Raw genomic sequence first — 16,362 nt, 5'->3', positions numbered from 1 at the left:
TGTAAGGGAAACATTATTAAATGTAGCAAATAAAAAAATACGAATACAGTGTATATGCAACGATCGTCGTTCACAACATCTAAGTCCAGCGGGCAGGCCCATTAAAGTGCATTATATAAACATATTTCAAATATTTCCATATGATTGCTTTACTTCATATCTAAGACACACCATAGACATGTGGTTGTAGCCAAATACAATATTAAATAAATCCTGGCCAATGAAAATTAATTGAAATATCAGTTTATTTGCATGGAAATGCCCAGTGACAAGCATTTGATCATAAAAAAAATAATTTTTAGTTGTTAATCATTACATGACTTCATTTAATCTGTGGCTATATTTGACTGCTGATTGGCAATAGTGCATGCTGGGTATGGTATTCCAACAGCATTTGGAAAGCCACAAATCCCTTGCCCTGAGTACAAACTCATGAAATTCATAATATTAACTAGCATAATGCATTATCATAAGTGTATAGGTTGTACAGCTCCCTACTCACCCTCCACCTGATCACTGATGCAGGAAATAAACAAAACAGACAGAACAAACAAAAGAAAAGAGAGAAGAAATGGAAGAGACAGTTAATTCATGTTCGAAAAAACAAAAACAAAAAACTTTACATTAAGTATCAAAATGTATTTTTATTTTTAAGATGTGACTACCATTGGACTTATTTCATGAGGCCAATGTAGAAAGCCAGCAAAGTCTAGTACACACGGGCCAAATGTTGGCCGGCATGGGCCGGTTCAATTGAAACTGGCCGACATTCGGCCGTGTCTATGGCAGCCGACTTCTGTTAAAGGCTCATGACCGAAAAAAGTCTGCCGATTGGCTCCTAATCAGCGCTCTCAGCCAATGGCTGAAATAGCTGACCAGAGTGCTTGGTGGGGGGCTTTCCCCCTATCAGAACACAAGAGCTCACCAGGGGAGATTGCTGTAGTAACATTAGATTGAGCTGTAAGGTTTTTTTCATTCAAACCAGCAAAAAGACTAGATGTGTGTATGAGACTTAAGAATGCATCTTTCTGTGATGTAAAATTTAATTAGATACTACACCCTACTTCCAAACTTTGTATATGAGACAGAGGAACATCTTTTAACACAAAGGGGATGATTTACTAAAAGCAAATGGACTGCTCACATTGCAAGGGAACTTTTACTCTGCAAGCAAATCTTGGGGAATGAGGTAAAGCTCTTGTGACTTCAATCATCCAATCAAAATACTGTTTTTTTTTTTCCGTTTTTTTTTAACATATGATTGGGTAGTCTTTTTCATCATATTCGCTAAATTGCGTTAAAATCCCCTTGCAAAGTGAACAGCCTATAGTAAATCAACCCCATAGTATGTAGGCAAAGAGTACATCCCATGAAGAACTGATGACTGGTCGAACCCCCAAGTCCTTATGTTCACCACTGTGTACGGTGTACTGTAGTATAAAACTATTGGTAAAATAATAAATTAATAATAAGGTCTAAGCATCAGACCAAAAATTGGAAATTTTTCGAAGTCGAAAACTATGAGTTCACTATATGCCTCATTATTGATCTTTGCATGGTCTCTTAATAAATAATTCTATAAATGAGCAATAACAAGACACATTATTAAGCATGCAGCTAAAATGAGGCAAATGCCGACCAGTCAAAATAATTTTCACTTGTTTGCCTGCCTTGTCTTAGATGACACCCAGACTTTACCTATCTTATAGGTTATCAGTGAAAACTAAACCTGATTCAACATAGAAAGGACAAGGGGGAAACAAATGGGACTTTAACTGAGCCTGATTCGAGATGTGGACTAAAATCTATCTGTTGTACATATTATACACTAATTTTAGAAAAACTAAATAATAAATAAAAGTAAAAATATTGGATATGTTTTATCATCTAAAGACTATCATGCCTCACTAGCTTAGACAGTAGACTAGTCTCGCAGTTTGAGGAGCACTGTTGTAGTTAATTCCTCCTTGTCCAAATGGTCAATATGTGGGTGTATAGTGGAGGTTTGAGTATTTTACATATGTGTATACAAAAATGCTTGTGTTGACAGCTGTTTACTTAGCAACGCATGCTGTTTTAGATACTTACACTTCCTCTGTGTCAGACATGTTGGGTTTTGGTCGGCTGGAAAGAAACAAAAAGGAAGAGAAACTTGAGAACACATTGTAAACCAAACATCTTGGTTGGCAACCCTCCAAACACAACTGCTATTTAAAAATGCAGGATTACAATTTTCTAATACATATAATTGGTATAGTGACAACCTTGGTTTACCTACGTGCGTGGCCAAGTTTTCTCTAAAAGTGAGGCTTATATAGAGTGCTAGTGTTGCAGGGTATTGCTATTTCTGCAGCACCAGCTGCAATAGACTAAAAATAAAACAAAGCATATGGCCTTGCTAAGATTTTTTTGCACAGGTGTGTTACCCAAGTCTTTACAGAAAATCTAAGAACACACTCAGACATTTTCAATATGGGTTCTGTGGAATCCTAGGGACCTTCCAGTGGTTCCTAGGGGTTCCTTGAGCTGTGGCTGATTGACTTCATATTGCCTGCATAGTTCCTTGGCAAAGCCAGCAGTATGAAGCCTTGTACACACGACCGAGTTTCTCAGAAAAAAACAGCAAGAAACTTGCTGGGAGATATTTTTTTGCAGAGGAAACCGGTCGTGTGTACATTTTCGTCAAGGAAACTGTCGAGAAACTCGACGAGCCAAAAAGAGAGCATGTTCTCTATTTCCTTGACGGGAATGGAGAAAATTGGCTTGTCGAGTTCCTCGACAGCCTAACAAGGAACTCGTCGAGGAAAACGATGTGTTTAGCACGTCGAGTTCCTCGTCGTGTGTACGAGGCTTGAGACCTATTATCTTTTTAGCTGTCTGTAAGGTTGGCATTCTGACCATCATTGTAAGGCCAGCTAGCCCTACAATAATGGTCAGAATGCCAACCTTACAGACAGCTAAAAAGATAATTGGTCTCATAGACAGCAAATTTCTTTCCTACAGGTTGCAGGAAAGAAGTTTACCCCATCAACACAGATACAGTTGACAGGGCATTCCTCCTGCGAAGCCATTGTGTTCTCCCGGCAGCGAGGCGGGGGAAGCTACTATCAATAATCGCATGTAAAATCCAACAAATGCTGGTTGTACCCAAGTTGATAGATTGATCAACTTGGGTACATTCAGCCTGCCCATACATGGTTCAAATCTCGGACGGTTTCTGCTGAACCAGGTCAAGATTCAAACCGTTTATGCCCGGCTTTAGATTGCAGTCTTCCTACTGACCACCAACATAACGGGCATTTTTCCTAATGAACCCTTTGGTAAGGGTTCACTTTGGCATAATAATTACTGTATTTATTGGCGTATAACACTCACTTTTTTACCCTGAAAATAGAGGGACAACTTTGCCTGCGTGTTATACGCAGGGTGCTGTGGAAAGTTTTTTTCCTGAAATTTCTTCATTTTTCCTTAAAGTTAGGGTGCGTGTTATACGCCGATAAATACGATATTTCAGGGGTTGTTTTGGGGTAAAAAGACTGCATTAGAGCAGGGAAAATATCATGAACAGGCAAATTGAGAGATCTCAATGCCAATTCCAATGACCCATGATATAAAATAAATAATCTAGCAGGCAGAGTGGGATACCTCATATTATCCACAGCAAGTGTGCAGACCTGAGAACTCAAGCACAGATGTCACCAATAAAGGTCCACAGATTGTCCGAAGTTTTGGATAGAATGTGGAAAGGTTATCACCACTGTCAATTTGTACTTTTATTTAGGACTCCATTAGCCTAGGTTCACACATATGCAGTGCTGCAAACGCAGCGATACCTGCGTATTTCCCTGCACTATATTGCAATTGCACTTATGGTGAGGGAAATACGCAATTGCAAGTGTCAATACAAAGTTAACGACACCCCAAAAGCATTGCAAAAGCAGTACGGTTTGCCCGCACCGGATCACATGATACAAAATGACCTCATTCCTGTGCGATTCACATGCAAGTGATAGCGTGAACTGGGGTGTAGAGAGATTTCCCCTTACTTCCTGTTTTGGGGACAATGTTTTACCCGGCAGGAAGTGAGGGAAAATCTACAACAGTAAAACTGACATCAATAAAAAGCTGACAGGTTCTAGCCTTCCCCTGCTTATTTTAAATTAAGACTTTTTACGTCTGTGTTGTTCTTGAGTTCCTTCATTCCCTCACTAGTGAAAAGGGAAGTAAGGGCAAATCACTCTAACTGAGCCCCAGATATCAGTAAAACCCTGACGGGAGTTCAGGCCAGAACACGCTTTCCCACTGCATTGTGTTGTGCTATCACAATGTATCTTGCTGTATGCGCGATTACAAATGGGACCAATGAATTAAGACAGCTCCTCTGCACACACATGTGCATTACTGCAATGCAGCAAAATCTGAATGAGCCCTATTCCTTCCCTATAAAAATGGGAAGACTAGATACACCAGTTTTATTATCATTTAAACTGTTAGGTAAATTGCAATGATAGCAATGAAAATTACAAGGGAAGATGAAGGATAATATAATGAAAAGGTAATTATCTTCCTTATAGGAGACTGTAAAATTATTAATGGTTTCACTTTTTCCTGAAGCATTTAGGCTGAGAGCTTCTGTGCCTCTTAGATCAGCTAAACAATATGTGGTGGATACATAACTTTGGTTCCATACTGTGGGGGTTATTTACGAAAGGACAATCAACTTTGCACTACAAGTGCACTACAAAAGCAGTGGAAAGTGCACTTGTAGGTCAAAGTGGATTTCCCTTTTGTAAATAACCCCCTAAGTGTGTAAATCATACCCTGATGTTGGATCAATCATTGTTATCCCGTAAACAAGTTACCGTATTTATCGGCGTATACCGCGCCCTTTTTTCCCCTTAAAATAAGGGGAAAATTGTGGGTGCGCGATATACGCCGATACCTGCTTCCCGTGCTCAGTTTGAAGCCTCCGCCGACATATACCGAGCGCAGTACACTCGGGTACATTCAGCCAGGCTCGGCTTCGCTCGTGGTCACGCTCTGTGACGTTTATGCATGAGAAGCCGAGCGTGCCCGAGTGTACTGCGCTCGGTATATGTCGGCGGAGGCTTCAAACTGAGCGCGGGAAGCGGGGATTCGACTCGGAGACAGTGCAGGAGAAGCCGGGAGGACACCACCGAGGCCGCGGACGGACGCCGGACCGGACATGGACGCCGGGCAAGACACCAAAACTGTAAGTATTAAAATGTTTTTTTTTTACAGGAATTTCGGGTGTACATTAGGGTTGCGTGCTATACGCCGGAGCGTGCTATACCCCGATAAATACGGTATTTACACAAATCTGATATTTCAGCAATGTCTCTAAAGCGATAGGCTATAACAACCATTGCCTTGTCATAGGTGGAGATCCAAATATCAAGATCATCTCACCAAAATTCCTAGCTTAACCTCCCTGCCACTGAGTCTTACTCCTCCTGCTGCATTATCTGGTATGCAATGTTAATAAAGATCAAAGCGGTAAGATCCCCAATGATGAGGGTTCTGGCAGTGGGCAGATCTAAGAACTCAAGTGTACTTGGTGGCATGCTTGATTTTTTTAATCTAAATAGCTCTCATAATTGGGATTCCAAAGAGAGAGAAGAAAATGGTAGATGTCCAGCACACCAAAATCTACTCAAAACCAACATAGAGTTTGCATGGACTGACCCTTTATGTGTTTCATTTTCCAAATTCTTTGATGTTTCTAAGCCAAGGCCAAATGTATATTTCAGATGGGACAGTACTGTAGCCCCTAAGGTCTTCTATACTCTACACCTGTGCTTCTCAAGGTGCCCCAACAGGTCATGTTTTCCAGATTCCCCTCAGATAAACCGGCTATGGTAATTACTAATGGCCCGTACACACGATCCGAATATCGTACGATATATCGTACGACTTTTTTTGCTTAATAGTCGCAAGTAGAAATTGAATAGGTTACTAAAGTCACGAAAATTCTCATACGGCACAAAAAAAATCGCAAGTGATGTCATGTGTTGTAATGTATTTGTATTGTATTTTCGGACGACAACTATATACTGACTAAACAAAAATCTTACGATCTGGCATCGTACGAGGAAACATTTTGTGCTTGTCCGATCTAATAATATTGGATGAACTGTCATGATCGGCTCTCGAAACTCGAAAGTAGTGTACACACAATCCGAAAATCGTACGATTCTTCCTCGGACGATCGTTTTTGTCCGATATTTGGATTGTGTGTACGGGCCATTAGGCAGTAAAACTGTGCAAAATAATGGAGAGCCTAAAAAAATGACCTGTTGGGGCACCTTGAAGACTGGAGTTAAGAACTCTACCTTGTCATTACCAAGCACTAACAGTAAAAATGCATAGAATAATCTAACAAGAAGCAAATAACCATAGAGCAAAGTAGGTGGCCTTTTCCTTTTATACAGCCTCGCTGTGGTCTAAATGGCTGTACTGTAAAGTATTAAGGTATTCATTTTAAGTATTCATTTAATGCATATATCTTATTTTCAGGAGATCTATTCTACATTCATTTATAATTCCACTTAGCAATATCCCTGAAGCAGGACAACTCTAATAACGCAGTACCAGACACAGGGCCAATGTCACCCAATGGCTTAATTTAGGTCTCCCACCCTGTAAGGCAAACTTGGGAGCCTATGGCTGCAGTTTGCATGACTCAGATGTTACATGAGATAGCAAAGAGGGGCGGGCTGGTACCAGAGACGGACAACTGGGCATTCTTGTCTATTTCGGGACCCCCTGGGAATGTCCTTTAAAGGTGATCTGGACCTGGGAGAGAGACAATATGATGGCAGGATAATCTTTTAACATTTGGGTTATGGGGTGTCTAATCCATTTGTGAGGTGTGTATCCAAGACATTAGAAAAGTCCCATGACATAAGATAAGTGCCATGACTTCAAGTTGTTTATGAAACTTAGCATCTTATCTGCCCCATGTTTGTGGACTGTTTACAAGAGTCAACGCCTTTTTTTCCTATTGCACATTTCCAATACTTCAAAGGTGAGCGTCATAGGAATGCACATCTCATTTTGCTGCATGTAATCACAGCTTACACCTCCCAGTTATGGGTCTGAAGGAAAAAAAAGCAAAACGTCAGTGAAAATCTTTGAAGGGGACTGAAGGCCATACTGTACCTCCTGTCTGCCATATAGTCCTTTGATATGACATGTGCTACCAACCCCATCTCTGACAACATGAACAGCTGGTCCCAACAACCTACACACAACCTGTTCTAGAAATGTCACCCACTCAGGAATCTTTTTCTATTTAGACAGCTAAAAGACAATTCACAAATGCCTCAACGGAGATAACAGATTATTGCTATAGATTACAAAGCTAAAAAGTCACTCATTTAAATATCTAGCATCTTTAGGGTTCTAGATTTTGGATACACATAAAGTCCTTGTTCCTTTTTTTTTTTTTATCATGGCCGTGCCTTATATACAACAAAGGGGTTATGTCATTGTTATACCACCAGATCATGGGCAATTCAGGTATTCAGCTTTCCAGTATCCTGCATGCCTCTGGATACAATAAATAATTGGTAAAATGCATCCTAGATACAATGAGTAATTGATAATATGCCCTCCAGATACAGTAAATATTTGATGGCATGCTCCTAGAATCAAATATTTTTTTGGTAAGATGCCCCCTAGATATAAAAACTTTTTGGTAACATGCCATCTCGATACAATTAATTTTTGGTAACATGCGCCCAAGATATAAATACTTTTTGGTAACATGTTGCTAAGATATAGATACTTTTTGGTAACATGCCATCTAGATACAATGAATTTTTGGTAATATGCTCTCTAGATACAATGAATTTTTTGGTAACATGCTCTCTACATACAGTGAATTTTTGGTAACATGCTCCAGAGATATAAATACTTTTTGGTAACATGTTCCCAAGATATAAATACTTTTTGGTAACATGCCATCTAGATACAGTGAATTTTTGGTAACATACTCTCTACCTACAATGAATTTTTGGTAACGTGCTCTCTAGATACAATGAATTTTTGGTAACTTGCCATCTAGATACAATGAATTTTGGTAACGTGCTCTCTAGACACAATGAATTTTTGGTAATTTGCCATCTAGATACAATGAATTTTTGGTAACATGCTCTCTAGATACAATGAATTTTTGGTAACATGTTCTCTAGATACAATGAATTTTTGGTAACGTGCTCTCTAGATACAATGAAATTTTGGTAACATGCTCTCTACATACAATGAATTTTTGGTAACATGCTCTCTAGATACAATGAATTTTTGGTAACATGCTCTCTAGATACAATGAATTTTTGGTAACTTGCCATCTAGATACAATGAATTTTGGTAACATGCTCCCTAGAAATAATGACTTTTTGGTAACATACCACCTAAATACAATACATTTTTTGGTAACATGCTCCCTAGAAAAAATGCATTTTTGGTAAAAATACAAGAATTTTTGGTAACATGCAACCTAGATACATATATCAAACACATGGCAAAATCTAAACCTTTATAATACACATAATCTGTAAAAAAGAAAAGGGCATTTCATTTTTCCTAGTACTAGACTTGCGTAAAGGAGAGGAGGCTACTTATAAAAAAAAAATAGGAGTTGTTGACGGCAGTGATCAATCAGATATCTTTGAATTTCACAAATATTAAAATATAACTTATTGGTCACCACAGACATCAAGTTATTTTAGGTAAGTTATATCCTTATAAAAGGGTGGGTGGTTCTAGCAGGAGAAACAGTGACATCATGAAATATAATTATTCTCCAGGTTTAAATAGGAAGAGCCCAATGTGATGTCAAGATTAAAAAAAAGGAGCCAACAAAGTAGATTGTAGATAGATAGATCGCTCAGGCAGTTCCATTCAGACAATGCATTCAGGTGGCACACAGCACATGACATTGCTGGACCGTGGCCAGGGTCACATTATGACACCAGTCTTGCCATTCCAAAGCTTAGCCTGGATTGCATCGTTGAGCAGTTGTGTACGGATCTCATATGAGGATTAAATTAGGGATTTTACTAATAAAGTAAAGTATTAGCAGGTTGCTTTTTCGAGAATCCTTTTGATCTTTGGAAACAAAGGAGGTGCAGTGGTCTTGTCACCTTCAATTTGAATGACAGCCCAATTAGCGAGTCCTTCTATCATCTATTCTGTTAGAATCGTTCTAAATCTATAGAATGAAAAATATTCTGCATACGAATTTAAAGATCCACTCTTATTACTGTCAGAGGGATGGTTCAGTATTACAAGACCCCCTGAGAAGTTAATGTTTTTCGTAGGTGCTGTCTCCCTTCCCTTCACACAAGTGATGCTGCCACTTGTTGAAGGGGTATCTTTTTCAGGCCCCCCTCACCCTTCTCTTACCTGAGGCCCGAGAGCAGAGAGCAGCACTGGGGGTCGGAGCAGTTGTGAGACTATTCAATCGCCCACCGGCCTGGTTATGTCTTGCAATTATACCGAAATGTGATCTGCAACCCACCAGGATTGGACAGGCTGTCAGGGGGGTGAGGAGTGGCACACAGGAGGGGCAGGACAAGTGTATGAACAGCTGCTTAACACAGGTTACAGGGGAGGGGGCTCACTAGGGTCTAAGCTCAACTTACTCACTAATTATAGACCAAGCAGGACAGCAGAATTTGGAGATGTTCCCTTGTGAGTGTATATATGTGTGTGTGTGGGGAGCTGTTAAATTAAGAAGACCACCTTCATGGTAGGGGGGTGTGCACAAAACCCTTCTTTTTTCAGTCACATTCCAGCAATAGAAAAAGAATGCCATAAGGCACAAACCATTATATCAGTGACATGCAATCCAATCACTGTATTGATCAGATAAGAATCTCTACTGCTAAATTGCCATGTACCGCTTAGGAATATGGGGCCAAATCCACAAAGACCCGGCGTAACGGCGAAATTCTAATTTAAGTTACACTGCCTTAAAATTTCTACCTAAGTGCCCGATCCACAAAGCACTTACCTAGAAATTTCTGGCCGTGTAACTTAAATTCCGCCGGCGTAAGGCGTTCCTCATTTCATAGGGGCGATTCCCATTTAAATGAGGCGCGCTCCCGTGCCGGCCGTACTGCGCATGCTCGTGACGTCATTTTCCCGACGTGCATAGCGCGAAATTACATTACGCCGGGCTTTGTGGATTGCGACGGGTCAATAAAGTTGCGTCGGGAAAAAAAAAAGATACGGCGCGAAAAAAAAAATTCAAATTCGAAAAAAAAAACGCGTCGCTAGACAGAAGGGTCTGCTTTTACATGGTGTACTAACTTTACACCATGTAAAAGCAGCCCTAATTTTGCGTATGCAACTTAATACTTACGGAGAAAAAACGAAGCAGAAAATCTTCGTGGATCTCCGTAAGTGCTAATTTGCATACCCGAGGCGGCATTTCGACACAAAATGCCCCCAGCGGCGGATGCGGTACTGCATCCTAAGATCCGACAGTGTAATTCAATTGGATCAGGCACCTACCATACTGATGGTTAAGGCTCACCAAGGGCAATAGCAATTGGCCAAGGGAGAACATTATGTCCAGTCGATAGTGATTTACTTCTGATACACCACAACTGGAGGTGTCCCCGTGGGACCTCCCCGTCCTGTTTTATAGGCCTACACATAAAACATCTGATGCCACTGTTGGCTCTATGGATGTGTTGGCTGGTGTTTGTGCCTAAAAGGTAGTCAGTTTTAGGTAGATTCAGGTAGATAGGACTAAAGTTACGGCGGCGTAGCTTAGCGTGTTTAGGCTACGCCGCCGTAAGTTAGCTAGGCAAGTACATGATTCTCAATGTACTTGCCTGCTAATATACGGCGGCGTAGCCTAAAGCGTGCGGGCGTAAGGGCGCCGAATTCAAATGTGTTGGAGGGGGGCGTGTTTTATGGCAATGAGGCTTGACCTCACGTTTTTTACGTTTTTTTTAACTGCGCATGCGCCGGGCGCCTACATTTCCCAGTGTGCATTGCGGCTAAGTACGCTGCACGAGCCTATTGATTTCGACGTGGACGTAAACTACGTAAATCCCGATTCGCGGACGACTTACGCAAACGACGTAAAAAATTTGAATCTCGCGGCGGGAACGGCGGCCATACTTTAACATTGTTATTCCACCTAATAGATGGAATAACTTTAGGCCTGCTAATGCCTTACGGAAACGGCGTAAATCGACTGCGGCGGCCGGGCGTACGTTCATGAATCGGCGTATCAACTCATTTACATATTCTACGCCGACCGCAATGGAAGCGCCACCTAGCGGCCATCCAAAATATTGCAATCTAAGATAGGACGGCGCAAGCCGTCCTATCTTAGATATGTTTAAGCGTATCTCTGTTTGAGCATACGCTTAAACATAAGTCGGCGTAGATTCTGAGTTAGGTCGACTTATCTACTGATAAGTCGGCCTAACTCTACCTGAATCTACCTATTTATGCTTGTCTCTCCTTCCATTCTCTAGTGTCTCTAGTCAGCCTAAGTGCCGGTTCACACAGGGGCAACCCAACTTCAGCGCGACTTGGAGCAACTTACAACGTGACTTAAAGTTGCCTCCAGGACAGGCGACTTTGGCTGTGGCCAATCAGAGAATAATCAGCTCTGTGGGAGCTGAGTAAACTATTTTATTTTCCTGTAAAGTTGCTTCAGTTAAGACAGTGACCTGACTTTAGAGGCAACTTCCATTGAAATCTATGGCCTCGTACACACAACCGTTTTCCTTGACAGAATCCATCAAGAAACTTGGTGGCAGAGCTTTTTTGCCGAGGAAACCGGTCGTGTGTATGTTTTTCATTGAGAAAACTGTCGAGGAACTCAACGAGAAAAAAAGAGAACAAGTTCTCTTTTTCCTCGACGGGAGTCTCAATTTCCTCGTTGTGTTCCTCGTCGGGCTGGTTTTCGACGAGAAATACGATCGTGTGTATGCTAAGAAACCCGCTCATGCTCAGAATAAAGTATGAGACGGGAGCGCACCTTCGGTAAAAGTAGCGTTTGTAAAGGAGATAACACATTTGTCACGCTGTAACAGTCTGAAAAGTGCAAATCGTCTCTTACCAAACCTTTACTTTACACGCAGTAACATGAGATTAGCAAAAGCAGCCCCAAGGGTTGTGCTAGTGGAATCGAACTTCCCCTGCCGTTGTATGTGTTGTACGTCACCGCGTTTGAGAGCAAGGAGATTTGGTCTTGACCGTGTGTACGCAAAGCAAGCTTGTCAAGTTTCTCCACAAGCCTGACAAGGAATTCGTCAAGGAAAACTATGTTTCATTTACGACGAGTTCCTCGGTCATGTGAACGAGACCTGTGGGTACAAGTTGCTTAGAAGTCGCCTTGAAGTAGTACAAGAACCCTTACTGAAGTCGGAGTGACTTCAGTAGTGTGTATTAAGACGGCTCTCATTCACTTCAATGGAATTTCTCATGTCACACGACTTGGGGCGACACAAGTCGGATCCCAAGTCGCGGTAGTGTGAACCGGCACTAATACCCATAGACATGAGATAAGTCATCTGATTTTCTGGTTTTAGGCAGAGTTAGCTATGATCTTCTCCCATTCTTCTCCATATACAAGAGCTGAGCTGTCACGTTTGTTTGCCTGACGGATGATCCGGTTACCATCACACATGCATGTCCAAACATTATTAAACATCTATCAGAAACCTTATGGCAAATATATTTTATTTTCTGTTGATATATCCTGCCCTGTGTAACAATATTCTCCACACACTTTTATATGCCCATAGACATTGGATAATTGTAGACTCATCATACAATTTTTGGGGAAAAAAAAGAAAATCCTTTGTACCCTGAGACTGGTCATTTACAGAATGATGGGTGGTAAGAAATCTGCCAGACCCTTATCACATCTCTGTGATGTTCAGATCTGACATATAGCTGGATTCAGAGAGAACGCCGCATCTTTAAGGCGGCGTAGCGTATTGTATTTATGCTACGCCGCCTTAGGTCAGAGAGGCAAGTACTGTATTCACAAAGTACTTGCCTCCTAACTTACGGCGCCATAGCGTAAATGGGGCCGGCGTAAGTGCGCCTAATCCAAATTAGGATGAGGGGGCGTGTTTTATGTTAATGGGGCGCATACGCCATCCGTGTACATATCCCAGTGTGCATTGCTCTGAAGTACGCCGCAAGGACGTATTGGTTTCGCCGTGAACGTAAATTCCATCCAGCCCCATTCACGGACGACTTACGCAAACGACGTAAAATTTTCAAATTTCGACGCGGGAGCGACGGCCATACTTAACATTGACTAGTCCAGCTATTTGATGGAATAACTTTACGCCGGGAATCGCCTTACGTAAACGGCGTATCTTTACTGCGACGGGCAAGCGTACGTTCATGAATCGGCGTATCTAGTCATTTACATATTCTACGCCTAACTCAACGGAAGCGCCACCTAGCGGCCAGCCTAATAATTACACTTTAAGATACGACGGCGCAGGAGACTTACGCCGCTCGTATCTTAGCTAAATTTAAGCGTATCTGGTTTCCAGAATACGCTTAAATTTAGGACGGCGTAGATTCAGAGTTACGTCGGCGTATCTACTGATTCGCCGGTGTACATCTTTTTGAATCCAGCTACTAGTCTATAACCTGACCAATGAGTGAATAAGGCCAGCACATAGCGAAACATGGGTTTTCTTTTCTCTCAAAAATATGGTAACAATCAGCACTTTCTTATGTGTCAGAAGTGCCTATTATTGTCATACCTACTGTTTTTATCCAATAATTGGCCCTAGTTCTAGTAAATATAAAGGAGATTGTACAAAGATTGTACAGTCAGATTGTAAGGTGTATGGTGACCTTAAAGTGATTGTAAACGTTAGTTTAAAAAAAAAACAAGCCTGTTATACTTACCTCCTCTGTGCAAGGGTTTTGCACAGAGCAGCTCCGATCCTCCTTTTTTAGGGACCCTCCATGGAGCTCTTGGCTCCTCCTCTTCTCGAGTGCCCTCGGAAAGTCACTTTCCATGTGGGGACTCGTGCGGGCGCGCTCCCGAGTCCTGCTGCTGCGTCCATTGACACAGACAGCAGGACTCGGCCCTGCCCCCGGTTTACGTGTCACTGGATTTGATTGACAGCAGGTAAGAAAAATGGGGTTCTGAGGGGGAGCTGCAGCACAAAAGGTTTTTCACCTTAAAAGGACACTAAAGGTTCCCTTTTTTTTTATTTTAAAATAACAAACATGTCATACTTACCACTTCTGTGCAGTTGGTTTTGCACAGAGTGGCCCCAATCCTCCTCTTCTGGGGTCCCTCCGCAGTGCTCCTGGCTCCTCTTGCATCGAGTGACCCGTTGGAGAAGTGCTCTCCTTTGGGGCACCCGTGCAGGCACGCTCCCGAGTCTTAAACACAGACAGCAGGACTTGGCACCGCCCTCTGCGTCATTGACTGAAATACCTTACTGGGCATGTATTAATTATATTCTATATTCTCTAATTATCTGTTGTTGATTGCTCAGACAACTGTTGTTATTTTTTTTTTACTGTTGTTATAATATGAGGTGATCCACAGTATAAAAAGTGAGAAATCCACCCCTCCCCCACATAGCACATCCTGGTAATATACAATGACCTGTGGATCACCTCATATTATGATAAACATAACATAACATATGATAAACATGTCTGGTGAGGGTTGCAGGAAGCTGTCCCCACCAGGAGAACACAGTGATTACTTTACTGCTAGCGGCTATAATACCCACTAGCAATAATTGCATACAAATCTGACAGGCTGGTTGGACCCAAGTGATCGACTTGGGTACATTCAGTCTGCCCATTGATGGTTTAAATCTTGGCTGGTCCCTGCTGAACCGGCCAATATTCAAAACGTCTATGGCCAGCTTAAAGCTTGGCCGAATCTCAGCAGGTTCAACAGGGACTGCCCAAAATTCAAAGCATCTATGGGCAGGCTGAATGTACTCAAGGGCTTTCTATATGCCCTTTTGGTTTTGTTTTCTGTTTAGATATTTAATTTGTTATACTTATCTGTATATTATGATCCTGTAATAAATTGTTGTTTATGTTTGATAGCTTACATCTTTTTTTCTGTATTTTTCTGTAGCCAATATATGCCTTACAGCTCCTGAAGAAGCAATATAGCGAAACGTGTTGAGCCAAACAGGCATTTATATAGCTCTATATAGCTTTATATACATATCATTGTTCTTTATTATGTTGTGATCATTTTATATGTATTTCTCTATTTTTGAGAGTCAACATTGTTCACTCTTTTAAAAATGTTGGATATTAATAAAAGATTATGGGCTAGATTCACGTACGGCGGCTTAACTTTGTGCGGGCGTAGCGTATGTTATTCACGCTACGCCGCCGCAATTTAGATGGGAAAGTGCAGTATTCACAAAGCACTTGCTCCGTAAGTTGCAGCGGCGTAGCGTAAATCTGCCGGCGTAAGCGCGCCAAATTCAAATTGAGAAGAGGTGGGCGTGTTTTATGTAAATAAAACATGACCCCACGTAAATGACGTCTCTAACGAACGGCGCATGCGCCGTTCGTGAAAGAATCCCAGTGCGCATGCTCGAAATTACGCCGCAAATCGTCAATGCTTTAGACGTGAACGTAATTTACGCAAAGCCCTATTCGCGAACGACTTACGCAAACGACGTAAACATTTCAAAACTCGATGCGGGAACGACGTCCATACTTAACATTGCGTACACCTCATATAGCAGGAGTAACCTTACGCCGGAAAAAGCCGAACGTAAACGACGTAAAAAAATGCGCTGGGCGTACGTACGTTTGTGAATCGGCGTATCTACCTAATAAGCATATTCCTTGCGTAAATCGACAGAAGCGCCACCTAGCGGCCAGCGTAAATATGCAACTAAGATACGACAGTCGGATCTTAGGCAAATTTCGGCGTATCTTGCTTTCTGAATACAGAAAGAAGATACGCCGGCGCAGATTTGAATTTACGCGGCGTATCAATAGATACGCCGGCGTAAATTCTTTCTGAATCTAGCCCTATATTTTTTATTGAAAAATATTTCTTGTGTACACTTGTGGCACCATTAAAATCCCCCTTTCTAGTTCTACCCTATCTGAATGTACTGAAGTCAATCTATCAATCGACATGGGTACAATCAGCCTTTTGTATTTTTACATGTGATTATAGCCAGTGGCTACAGCCAGTAGCAATAATCACTGTATTCTACCGGCAGGGATGGTTTCCCATCCCCCCCCCCCTGCAGGAAGAACACAATAACTCTACAGGAGGCAAATACAGAAACCTGTGGCTGCAGGAAAGAAAATCGCACCATCTATGGCCTG

General features: G+C 41.7%; 1 protein-coding gene across 13 annotated transcripts in view; it reads right to left on the bottom strand.

Moving 5' to 3' along the window:
• The window catches only part of TNNT3 (troponin T3, fast skeletal type), a 50,718-nt gene extending 41,211 nt beyond the window's left edge, over positions 1-9,507 (bottom strand). For 12 of the 13 annotated variants that reach the window (XM_040328456.1, XM_040328459.1, XM_040328460.1 and 9 more), the window contains exons 1-3: positions 9,430-9,506; positions 2,089-2,124; positions 503-516 (exon numbers count right to left, since the gene is read on the bottom strand). In XM_040328456.1, coding sequence (XP_040184390.1) covers positions 503-516; positions 2,089-2,108 — 34 coding nt within the window. In that variant the 5' untranslated portion in view covers positions 2,109-2,124; positions 9,430-9,506. Of the gene's footprint in view, positions 1-502; positions 517-2,088; positions 2,125-9,429 lie in introns of all 13 variants that reach the window. The other variant, XM_040328457.1, reaches the window with a different exon arrangement.
• Between the last annotated feature and the right edge of the window lie 6,855 nt (positions 9,508-16,362).

Source organism: Rana temporaria, chromosome 11, assembly GCF_905171775.1.
Source record: "Rana temporaria chromosome 11, aRanTem1.1, whole genome shotgun sequence".
Lineage (NCBI taxonomy): Eukaryota > Metazoa > Chordata > Amphibia > Anura > Ranidae > Rana > Rana temporaria.
This window is presented reverse-complemented; position numbering and strand designations above follow the sequence as displayed.